General features: G+C 43.3%; 1 protein-coding gene across 1 annotated transcript in view; it reads left to right on the top strand.

Annotated features, from left to right (window-relative positions):
• Window positions 1-11,687, top strand: part of Tex9 (testis expressed 9) — a 21,824-nt gene extending 10,137 nt beyond the window's left edge. The window contains exons 5-10 of the mRNA XM_013009949.1: window positions 1,535-1,583; window positions 2,278-2,360; window positions 6,532-6,698; window positions 8,436-8,518; window positions 8,918-9,091; window positions 11,496-11,687. Of these exons, the coding sequence (XP_012865403.1) occupies window positions 1,535-1,583; window positions 2,278-2,360; window positions 6,532-6,698; window positions 8,436-8,518; window positions 8,918-9,091; window positions 11,496-11,687 (748 nt within the window). The remainder of the gene's footprint in view (window positions 1-1,534; window positions 1,584-2,277; window positions 2,361-6,531; window positions 6,699-8,435; window positions 8,519-8,917; window positions 9,092-11,495) is intronic.
• Window positions 11,688-12,465: the final 778 nt, after the last annotated feature.

The raw sequence follows: 12,465 nt of genomic DNA, 5'->3' as shown, positions 1-12,465 counted from the left end.
CCGGTGGCTCACACTCATAATCCTAGCTGCTCAGGAGGCTGAGATCTGAGGATCGTGGTTCAAAGCCAGCCCAGGCAGGAAAGTCCGTGAGACTCTTATCTCCAATAAACCACTCAGAAAACCAGAAGTGATGCTGTGGCTCAAGTGGTAGAGCGCTTGTCTTGAGCTGAAGAGCTGAGGAACAGCGCCCAGGCCCAGAGTTCAAGCCCCATGACCGACAAAAAAAAGAAAATGTAAAAGAAGATATGCATAAGAATTTGAATTAGATGGATCCATTTATTAAATATACTTTTACTTAATTCCTGCGTAAGAGTTTCTACATTCATGCCCTGCCAGGTTTTAGGCATCACACAGCAAGGCCCGATCTGATGCCTGCCTTCCTGTTCACAGTGTACCGGGGAGCAAAAGCCACAATCACTGTAGCTGCAGAACACTTACATCGAGTGTGCCTACCATCAAAAGCCTGGTGGTCACTCATTTTAAGAATGGGTTACTTTGGGGCTGGGAAGGTAAAGCGCTTGCCTTGCATGCCTGAGGCCCTGGGTTTGATTCCTCAGCACCACATAAGCAAAAAGAAAAAAGTCGGAAGTGGCGCTGTGGCTCAAGTGGTAGAGCGCTAGCCTTGAGCTGAAAAGCTGAGGGACAGCGCCCAGGCCCAGAGTTCAGACCCCACATCGGACCCCCCCAAAAAATTCTGTTCACTAAAACTAGTGTCCCACTTTTCTATTAAAAACATTCACACAGGGCTGGGAACGTGGCTTAGTGGTAGAGTGCTTGCCTAGCATACATGAAGCCTTGGGTTCGATTCCTCAGTAACACATAAATAGAAAAAGCTGCAAGTGGAGCTGTGGCTCAAGTGGTAGAGTGCTAGTCTTGAGCAAAAGATGCTCAGGGACAGCGCCCAGGCCTTGAGTACAAGACCCAGGACTGGCAAAAACAACATCAACAACAACACAAAAACCCAATATTCGTACAAAGCTGGGCGCTGATGGCTCATGCCTGTATTCCTAGCTACTCAGAAAGCTGAGATCTGAGGATTGTGGTTCAAAGCCAGCACAGGCAAGGAAAGTCCATGAGACTCTTATCTCCACTTTACCACCAGAAGACCAAAAGTGGCACTGTGGCTCCAGTGGTAGAATACTCACTTTGAGCTGAAGAGCACAGGGACAGTGTCCAGGCCCAGAGTTCAAGCCCCATGACCAAAAAAACCCATTCACACAATGTTTCTTTTCAGGAGTGAATTATTTAATTGAAGCACTTTTTAATGACTAATTTATTCCAAATAAATTAACACAAAGAACCAGAATTACAGCAAAACATAGCTCTGTGCATATACATGCTTTATTAAAAGTAATAATTGAAGTATATTTCTATACAAAATTTATATAGGAACCTATTATAGAGAGATCAGATTAGCAAGTGACTGATGAGAATTAGAGCAATAGTTGTGCATTTTGCTTTTAACAGTTCTATTGAATTTCATGGTGTCTCAGCTTTGTGTCATCTAGTATTAATGTTTATTTTTGGTCTGTAGAGGCCTGTTGTCATCTGAAGGGCTAATTCATCTACATTCAGATACCAAGGTATGAAATCAAACTTTCTGTGAATAGTGACATTCTATAGAAGTTATTTTTCCTTAAGACTTAGAAAAAAAAGAGTTTGATTCATTAGAAATGGGATGTAAAGTTAATATTCAGAAGGAATGCATTCAGGTAAGTGTTGTTGACAAGTGGAATAATTTTTTTTCTCTTTTGGTCGGCTGTGGGGCCTGAACTCTGGGCCTGGGCACTGTTCCACAGCTCTTCTGCTCAAGGCTAGCGCTCTACCACGTGAGCCACGGCGCCACTCCAAGTGGAATAATTTTTATCTTATAATTTCACTAAGTGGAGTAGTGGACAAAATTCTAAGTAAAATGAGTTTGTAGCATGAGGCTTTCTTTCTTTTTTCTTTTTTTTTGTTGGTTGAACTCAGGACCTGCTATGCCCTGTCCCTGAGCTTTTTTGCTCTACCACTTTGAGCCACAGCTTCATTTCCAGGTTTCTAGTGGTTAACTGGAGATAAGAGCTCATGGACTTTCCTGCTTGAGCTGGCTTTGAACCTCCATCCTTAGATCTCAGCCTCATGAGTAGCTAGCATTATAGGCGTGAGCCACCAGTGCCCGGCTTGTAGCCATTCTGATTTGTAGCAAAATAGCAATTCCATGGGCTAGGAAGTTGCTTTCCTTGGCAAATGATTAGACTCTGATTAATTAATATAGTTTTAATTCTTTCCATGTAGCCAAAGGCCACAAACATTGTTCCTATAAACAAGGTTCCAAACAAACTGCACTCTGGAAAAAAAGGAAGACAAACAAATTCAAGGTATTGTATAGTTCAGGAAGTATGACTTTCATTTTTAGTTTTATAATTCACTGTACTCTTTATTCTTAATTATGAGTTTTTATACCTTTAGTAATAAGGCATACAATATACAGCTGGTCCACAACCAGGAATTTAAACCATTTCTACTTTGAGAAGTTTTTAAAATAGTTAATGAACATTTTATAATATTCTCCTGTGCAAAATCATTGTACTCCAAAACATTTTTCTTTTTTTATTTTTTTGGTCCGTTGTGGGGCTTGAACTCTGGGCCTGGGCGCTGTCCCTCAGCTCTTCAGTTCAAGGCAAGCACTCTACTTACTACTTGAGCTACAGCGCCACTTCCGGTTTTTTGGTGGTTTATTGGAGATAGGAGTCTCATGGTCTCTCCTGCCCGGGCTGGCTTTGAACCGCGATCCTCAGATCTCAGCCTCCTGAGTAGCTAGGATTACAGGCGTGAGCCACCAGCGCCCGGCCCAAAAAAATTTTTTATGCCTGTCTTGGGGCTTGAACTTGGGGCCTGACCACTGGCTCTGAACTTTAGTGCTCAAGGCTAGTGCGCTATCACTTGAGCCACAGCTCAGTTCTGGTTTTTTCTTTCTTTTTTTTTTTTGTAGAAGAGTTTCATGGTTTTTCAGGCCAGGCTGGCTTTGAAACACGATTCTCAGATCTCAGCCTTCTGAGTAGGATTGCAGTTGTGGGGCACTGGCACCCATCTTGTATTCATTTATTATTTTGGTAATACCAGGGTTTAGGTTAAGGGCCCTTACATTTGCTATGATGGTATTCTAATACTGGAACCATGTCTCCCCCCCACCTTTTTTTTTTGGTGCCAGTGCTAGGGTATGAACTTAGGGCCCGATGCTGTCCCTGAACTTTTTTTGCTCAAGGCTAGCCTTCTTCTACTTGAGCCAGCCACAGCTCCACTTCCAACTTTTTGATGGTTAATTGGAGATACGAGTCTCACAGACATTCCTGCCTGGGCTATAGCTTTGAACCTGGATCCTCAGGTGTGAGCCAGAGGCACCTCACTTGTTATTTTTAGGATAGGGTGTCATGCCTGAGCTATGATCCTACTACTTTTAGACTTCCCTTCGGTGCTAGGTTCACAGGCATGCACTGACCAGATCCAGCTTCCCTCTGTGGAGCTCCAGCCTGAAGGACTTTTCTTCCCCAGGCTGGCCTGGAACCTCCGCCTTCCCATCCTGTGTAGGCTGCGATGGCAGGCACACACTACTGCACCCAGACTATGGGTTGAGGAGTTTGGTGAACTTTTTCTCACCAGGCTGGTAGCAAACCAAAATCTTTCTGATCTCAGCCTCCCACATAGCTAGGATTCCAAGCAGGAGCCACTGGGGCCCGGCTTCTGTTTGTTATTTTAAACAAGACACTTTCTTAGCTCTTGAGCACTTGGCCTGGTTCTATCAAACAGTCTAGTCTTCTATTTCTTGAGTATTTAACACACTAGCATACATTACTGTATAACGGTAAGGTAAGAATGATTGGCATACTCTTAGACTACATTGTAACTATAATTTACATTCAACTGTTTTTGGTGAGATCAAATTCAAGTCCGTTATTACTTTAAGCATAAAAGAGGATCCAGCTGGGTGCTGTCACGCCTGTAATCCTAGCTACTTAGGAGGCTGAGATTTGAGGACCGAAGTTCAAAGCCAGCCCAGGCAAGAAAGTCTGTGAGACTTTTTTTGTCAGTTGTGGGGCTTGAACTCTGGGCCTGGGCCTCTTCAGCTCAAGGCGATCGCTCTAACACTTGAGCCACAGTGCCACTTCCGGTTTTCTGGTGGTTAATTGGAGATAAAAGTCTCACAGGCTATCCTGCCCGGGCTGCCTTTGAACCGTGATCCTCAGATCTCAGCCTCCTCAGTAGCTAGGATTACAGGCCTGAGCCACTAGGGCCCAACTTGTGAGACTCTTACCTACAATAAACTACTCAGAAAAAGCCAGAAGTGGCAGTGTGACTCAACTGGTAGAGTGCTAGCCTTGTGCACAAAGAGGCCCAGGGATAGCATGTAGGCCTTGAGTTCAAACCCCAGGACTTGGAAAAAAAAAAAAAAGTGAGGGGGATCTAAAAGGCTGTCAAGGATAGGGAAGTTTCTAGAAGGGGAAGAAGCCTGGACTGTACCAACCAGCCAACTATTGCTTGTCAGGAAGTTATTAAATGTACTTGTCTGTTTCTGAAGATAAAAAATGTATGATTCTGGGAAATTTTTGTGTCTTTTAATTGCTAAAAACAACTTTTTTTAATTAAAAAGGAAGAAAAGTGAGTGAAGTGATAGGAAGAGAAATAATATAAATTGGATGGAAAACTGTGTGCATCACTGGAAATAAGTTACCTTGTTTCTTGACTTCACATTTACTTTTTAAGGAAAATAGTGTTATTCTAAGTAGAATTCTGAAGTTTTTTTTTGGGGGGGGTCCGGTCATGGGGCCTGAACTCTGGGCCTGGGCGCTGTCCCTCAGCTCTTCAGCTCAAGGCTAGTGCTCTACCACGTGAGCCACAGCGCCACTTCTGGATTTTTTTCTTTTTGCCTATGTGGTGCTGAGGAATTAAACCCAGGGCCTCATGCATGCAAGGCAAGTGCTCTACCACTGAGCCACCTTGCTAGCTCAGAATTCTGAAGCTTTTTTCTTTTTTAGATTAAGTAGTTGTATAAAGAGGTTACAATCCCCTAAATGAGGTTCTGAGTATAATGCATCTTGGTCATTGTCACCCCTTCCATTGTTCTGCCCCTTTCCCTATTCTCAAGTGAGTCCATTCAATTTTTACAGATTTTTACAGTGAATATAATTTGCTCATCCTCCATTCAAGTGTTTCCCCATTGCTCGTCCCCCCAAATATGTTTCTGCTTCCTGATATTCATGTTTTTTTAGGTAGTTCATTAGTTATTCAGAGTATACCTTTGGACTGAATCTTTTTTCCTTTTCTTTTTGTTGGTCATGGATCTTGAACTCAGGACCTGGACACTGTCCCCGAGCTGCTTCTGCTCAAGACTAGCACTCTACCACTTGAGCCACAGTGCGACTTCTGGCTTTTTCTGTGTATGTGGTACTGAGAATCAAATCCAGGGCTTCATGCATGCTATGCAAGCACTCTACCACTAGCCCACATTCCCAGCCGTGGACTGAAGCTTTGTGTGTTGAAAATAGGTAACTGAGCATTGGTGGCTCATGCCTGTAAGCCAAGCTACTCAGGAGGCTGAAATCTGAAGATCAGATTTCAGTTCAAAGCCAGCCTGAGCAGGAAAGTCCATGAGACTCTTGCCTCCAGTTAACTACAAAAAGCTGGAAGTGGAGCTGCGGTTCAAGTGGTAGAGTGCTAGCCTTCAGCAAAAGCAGCTCAGGGACAGCGCCCAGGTCCTGAGTTCAAGCTTCACTATTGGCACCGAAAAAAGAAAAAGGCTTTTGGAATTATAGAATCATTGTGATTTTCTTCAATACCTTTGGAAATGACTGATTTCCTATTTCTTTCTCTACTGAACAACAAAACAATCTGATCTACCTTAGAATGTGTTCCCCTAGATGGGAAAAAATGCTGAGTTTCATTAAGCTGGTGACTATTTGCTCTGTAGTTGTTTAGTAAGGTATTGCTCTCGGTTGTGTGCAGAATTCTGGCCAGTTTTTACAGATACTGTCCAGCAGCTAGATATGATGTAGGAGACCAAGGTCAGTCCTTAGTTTTGATGTTCATGAGTTAAGAGGAAAGTTCTAGACCACTTAACCTCACAAAGCCTTCTCCAGCTCTGTGGTGTGCTATTCAGAAAATCTTCTAAGCCTATGTTTTGTTCTGTGTGTATGTTCCAGTACTGAGGCTTGAACTCAGGGCCTTATGCTACTCTTTAGCTTTTTCACTCAATACTGTGCTCGACCACTTGAGCCAAAGCTTACCTCCTGCTTTTGCTGGTTAAGTGGAGATAATAGTCTCAGATTTCTCTTTCCATGGGTTCTCCTTGAACTGTGATCCTCAGATCTCAGCCTTCTGAATAGCTAAGATTACAGGTGTGAGCCACCAGCGCCTGGCAACTAAGTCTCTTATAATGTAGCCCTTGAAAGTATCAATTGTAGATTTCATGATGTTTCAAATTTACACTAATTTTGTCTGTGTTTAATATTTAAAGTCATAGCAGCTCTTTCTACCTTTGTGTTCCTTTTGGAGGTACACTAGTGTGCAGACAGCCAGCGATGTTGCCCTGCCAGAGGATTGCTCAGACTTTTCCCTTGCAAAGACAATTAGCAAAATTGAAGGACAGCTGGAGGAAGAAGGCTTCCCCGAGCACACAGATGATGACATTTTCTCCAGCATGAGTACAGGTATTGGGACAGATGAGTTTTGTTTCAAAGCAATCTCATACTCTAATGGTAATGTGGTGATTTGCGGGATGGACAGGATTCTAGATGAAATAAGAGGCCTTGATGACCAGGCACCAGTGGCTCCCACATGTGATCCTAGCTACTCAGCAAGTTGAGATCTGGGGATTGCAGTTCGAAGCCAGTGTGGGGCAGGAAAGTACATGAGACTCTTATTTCTAATAAACTACCAAAAAGCTGGAAGTGGAGCTGTGGCTTAAGTGGTGGAGCTCAGTGACAGTGCCCAAGCCTCAGGACCCACACACACAAAAAAGATACGCCATGATGAGTACTGATTGAAGATAGGTAGTGACCAAGTGGGGATTGATTGAACCTTTCTGTTCTTGCGTATACATTTGATATTCTCTATTATAAAGTGTAAAACTTAAGGCAACACAGTTTTTTGTGTTTATCAAATAGTTTTGAGGTCAAATTAAAACGTGCACTAGCAGCTGGGCCTGAGAGTGTATGCCTGTAACCCCAGTAACCTGGAGACTGAGCCAGAGGCTCGTGAGTTCCAGGCTGGCCTGGACTACATGGTGAGACCCTGTCTCAAAGAAACCCCCCCCCCAACCTATGGCTTAGCACTCATACAAAAACAGTGTCTCTGAATTTTATTTTTATTATATCTTGTCTACTGCACATCAGTATATGGAAAAGGAGGAGCGTACCTGTTATAGCCTCAGGTACAATAACCAGGTGAGCTTCCTAACAAATTTTTCTTCTCATTCACTCATCACTAGGAAAAAAATGTACGATTTCAAACTGTCTCTAAAAGCATGACATAATTACCAGTAATGCTTCTAAGATAGTTGAATTTAAGGGGAGTCTCTGATGTTATTGAAACAATTGAGCATGTTTCTATACTAAGTTACTGTGCGGTACAAATCATTGTGACGTCAGACAAGCCACTTGTCGCTTCTCAGTCAGACCCATGTTAGAGCCGCATGATTTTGTCTTTAAACAATTTCTCATTTTGTGAAAAAAAACTCTGAAGAGTTTTGAGTTGCATATGATTTTGTTTAGTGGTTCATTTATTCGTTCATTGCATTTAGGAAATGGGGGGAGGGAGGAGGAGCGAAAGACCAAGTCATTTGCCTTTGGTCTCTGTTCAGGTGTCTTCCAGGTGCTGATTGCTCTAAGTGCACAGTCCCCATGGCCCTGCTTTCCCATACAGAGAACCAGGACCCAGAGAAAGCAGTGCTGCACGCACGGCACTGCTCCTCCGCTGAGGCCCTCTTCCGCCCTCAGCGTGTCCCCTCTGCTGTCTTGCCCTAATCCTACCCTACAAGCTTGCTTGTTAGGACTGGATTATGGTAGGGATGGAAAGATCTAGAGGAAATTGGGAGCAGATTCCTTTGAGATCCGAAGCTGGGTTTTGCTAGAGAAGAAGGATTTGTGTTTGGGGACATTTCCTCTCGGGGATCACTGCGCGTTCTGTTTGATGTGTTCTGTAGCATCGTGCTAAGGATGAATGCAGTCCACAAACATGGCCACTCATTGTCCCTCCCTCTCTTCACTCAGTTCCACCGACACAGTTCCTTGCTATTTTTAGCCAACTAGATGTATTTCTCATTTACATTACGGATATTGAATGTCTTTTGTATTCCCTACCATGGAACGCCTAATAAGAGTCCCAATTTTGAGCATTTCTTCCTCATAAAATATGGTCTGTTTTGATTGCGATAATAAGTATAATCATTGAATCCACAGAGACGCAGATCAGATTTCTAAAGGCCAAACTCAATGTTATGCAGGAGGAATTGGATAAAGTTGTATGTGAATGCAATAAAAAGGTAAGTTTTTAAAAATATCTCAATAGACATGCTTTATAATTCAGAGACTTCTGAGAGACAATTTCAGTTTTGAAAAGGTAGCCATGTTCAGATATAATCCACAGTTTAGAAATTGTATATAGGTACTGAACTTTATTCTGAGAAGGTTGCATTATTAGAGGTCAAGAATTTGTAAACTTTGCATGAAACTTGTTACATATATATTAAATAAACTGATGGACAGAATCAAAAACTTAGAAACTTATCAGAAAGGTAAGCAATTAACATGAAATATCTTCTATTTTTATATTTTTGTTAAACAGGTATAAATATCTTATTAAGAACTATATGAAGCTTTTTTGTTCACTGTTCTGTTCTGATACCAAATCTTTTTGCAATTTTCACTTAATCTATTTATAGGAGGATGAAATTCATGATTTAAAGTCACAAGTGAAAAGTTTTGAAGAAGATTGCTCGAGACAGCAGCGAACAATCACTGCGCAACTGTCCCAAATAGAAAAATACAAAACTCTTTTTGAAGAAGCAAACGCACGATGTGACGGGCTGCAGCAGCAGCTGCTGGCCGTAGAAAAGGTTAGCCTTTTACCCCTCGCTCAGAGACAAGTTGCTCAAGCCACGTCTGTGTCATTGTTTCATTATTTAGTTGTTAGTATTTGCTGAGAACTCTCTCTCTCTCCCCTTACTTACCCATACAGGGGGTGGTTTACTCGGGGTCTAGGCACTGTCCCTGAGCTTTTGTGCTCTAGGCTAGTGATCCACTCCTGGCTTTCTGGTGGTTAATTGGGAATAAGAGTCCAACAGACTTCCCTGACTAAGCTGGCTTTGAACTGTGATCCTCAGGTCTCAGCCTCCTCTGTAGCTAGGATTACAGGTGTGAGCCACCGGTGCCCAAATAGCTTGCTTAACTTTTTTTAAGATTTTTCTTTCTCCTCCCTCCCTCTCTCCCTTCTTTCTCTCTCTCTTTTTCTTTCTGCCAGTCCTGGGGGCTTGAACTCAGGGCCCGGACACTTTCCTTAGCTTCTTTTGCACCACTTGAGCCACAGTGCTAATTCCGGCCTTGTTTATGTGGTACTGAGGAATAAAACCCAGGGCTTCACACATGCTAGGCAAACACTCTAACACTAAACCACATTCCCAGCCCATAGTAGATTTTCTTTTTTTTTTTTTTGGGTCCGGTCATGGGGCCTGGGCTCTGTCCTTCAGCTCTTCAGCTCAAGGCTAGAGCTCTACCACTTGAGCCACAGCGCCACTTCCGGCTTTTTTCTTATGTGGTGCTGAGGAATCGAACCCAGGGCTTTGAGCATGCAAGGCGAGCGCTCTACCACTGAGCCACCTTCCCAGCTCCATAGTAGATTTTCTTAAGTGACTATTTTTGCCAGGCGCTGGTGGCTCACACCTATAATTCTAGCTACTCAGGAGGCTGAGATCAGAGGCTCCAAGCCAGCCCAGGCAGGAAAGTCCTTGAGACTCATCTCCAATAAAACCTTTATCTCCAGAAAGCCAAAAGTGCTCTGTGGCTCAAGTGGTAGAGCGCTTGCCTTGAGCTGAAGAGCTGAGGAGCGCCCAGGACTGGAGTTCAGGCCCCATAACTGACAAAAAAAAAAGGGAAGGACTAGAAGAGAGGGAAGACACTGTACGAAAGGAAATGGATTCATTACCTGACTCGTGTTACTGTAATCCCTCTGTACATCATCATTTAAAAAAATTTTTTCTTTGTGAGTCGTGGGACTTGATCTCTGGGCTTGGGCGCTGTCCCTGCACTTTTCAGCTCAAGGCTAGTGCTCTACCACTTGAGCCCCAGCGCCACTTACGGTTTTCTGGTGGTTTATTGGAGATAATAGTCTCACTGACTTTACTGCCTGGGCTGGCTTTGAACCAGCCTCTTGAGTAGCTAGGATTACAGGCTTGAGCCACTGACACCCAGCTTGTACATCACCTTTATAATAGCATTAAATTTTTTTTGAAAAAGGTTCAGTTTAGACAGCGTGTTTCCTTTCTCCCGTGGACTTTCTCACACAGAACTTTTTTTGCTGCTTCCCTTTGTCCTGCTTCCCAGTAGCATCATGGGTTCAGAGGACCATGTCACATGGTGATGGAGCTCTAGTCACTTGCATATTCTAGTGACAGAAGGCAAAAGCCAGGTGGCGCCAGCCGTGGACTGCCCAGCTCCTGAGTGGATTTGCTTTTGTCATGGGCACAGTGAGCTGCATCGCGTGCGCTCTCCACGAGCTGTGCAGAGCCTGCCATGGCAGATGGCGTCCGCGCACAGCTTGATCTGTTTAGCAACGCACAGGAAGAGCAGCATGTGTTTTGTTGTTTTGTTTTCTTTTCCCCCTTAATTACTCAAGCCATATAAATCTGTATTCAAAGACGATGTAGGGATACAGCCAGGAAAAAAATAATTTAGAGAAAAACACAGACAAGTCTATTTTTAAGTGTATTTCATATCTACAGTATTGGCTGAGAACCGGCTTTGTGTAAGGCTCAGAACCAGACCTTAGGCTGTAGAGGATATCAAGAATGGGCTGGGCGCCCCTGGCTCATGCTAGCTACTCAGGAGGCTGAGATCTGAGGATCAGGGTTCAAAGCCAGCCCAGGCAGGAAAGACTGTGAGACTCTTTATCTCCAATAAACTATGCAAAAAGCTCAAAGCAGAGCTGTGGCTTAAGTTGTAGAACACTAGTCTTGAGGAAAAAAAAAAAAAGCCCAGGGACAGCTCCCAGGCCCTGACTTCAAGCCCTGCCTTTGGCACCAAAAAAAAAAAAAAAAAGGCCAACTTATAACCCCCCCCCTTTTTTTAAATCAGGGACAAGAACCCTTGGGTTCTTAGCTCAGTGGTGTGTGTGTGTGTGTGCGCGCGTGTGTGTGCGTGCATGTGTAAAATTTGAGAGAAATCAAATAATTTAGAAATGAAAAATGCAAGATGTAAGGAAAGGAACTTAGGACATTTAAATACAGCAGTCTTTTTACTCCATAGGATTTAGAAAATAAAAGGCGACTACAAAAACAGGCTGCAACTAGTCAAAGTGCCACGGAGGTTCGCTTGAACCGAGCCCTGGAAGACGTGGAGAAGTACAAACTGGAGCTGAGTAAATTAAGGCAGAATCACAAGGTGTGCAGACTTGGGATAGTGCTCACCATTGGTAACTTCTTTTATGCAAACATCTAAAAGAGTTCATGTCATGATGCACATTTCTCTTTTCAAGACATTTTTGTTAAGACCATGTACATTTCCCACACATTGACATTATATACTTTGACTGTTAGATAACTGGGTGACAGGAAAACCATGGAGGGTTCATTCATTTCTTCATTCAAAAGAATGTAGGAGGGGCTGGGAAGGTGGCTCAGTGGTAGAGTGCTTGCCTTGCATGCATGAGGCCCTGGGTTCGATTCCTCAGCACCACATAAGCAAAAAGAAAAAAGCCAGAAGTGGCGCTGTGGCTCAAGTGGTAGAGTGCTCGCCTTGAGCTGACGAGCTGAAGGACAGCGCCCAACCCCAGAGTTCAAGCACCACGACTGACCAAAAAAAAAAAAAAAAAGCCTGCTTTTTCTTTTTCATACAGTATATGGCAAAAGACTCTTTCAAACAAAATCAAGTATTTACTTTGCAGCCTAAAGGACTTAATGGATAATCAAGGTCATTTGGGGCCACTGGGATCTAAAGGCTCAAGGTCATTTGGGGACTTGAAGTTTGTTAAGTCCTTCTTTTTCTTCCCAGTTATTTCCTCCACAAAAACACTGGAGCACAAGGAAACTCTCAGAACCTATTTTAATCTACCAATCACACATGGATCTTATTGTTAGTACATTGCTTTGTATTATATGTAACCATAAGACTAAGGTCCTGTGGCCAGGCAATAAATACTCGTAATACTCCAGTAACAGAAATCCAAAATACACACTGTCCCTGAGCTCTTTTACCCAAGGTTAGCGCTCTTTGAGCC

Source organism: Dipodomys ordii, unplaced genomic scaffold (genome assembly GCF_000151885.1).
Source record: "Dipodomys ordii isolate 6190 unplaced genomic scaffold, Dord_2.0 Scaffold11, whole genome shotgun sequence".
Lineage (NCBI taxonomy): Eukaryota > Metazoa > Chordata > Mammalia > Rodentia > Heteromyidae > Dipodomys > Dipodomys ordii.
Note: the sequence above shows the minus strand (reverse complement) of the source record. Positions and strands in the feature narration are given on the sequence as shown.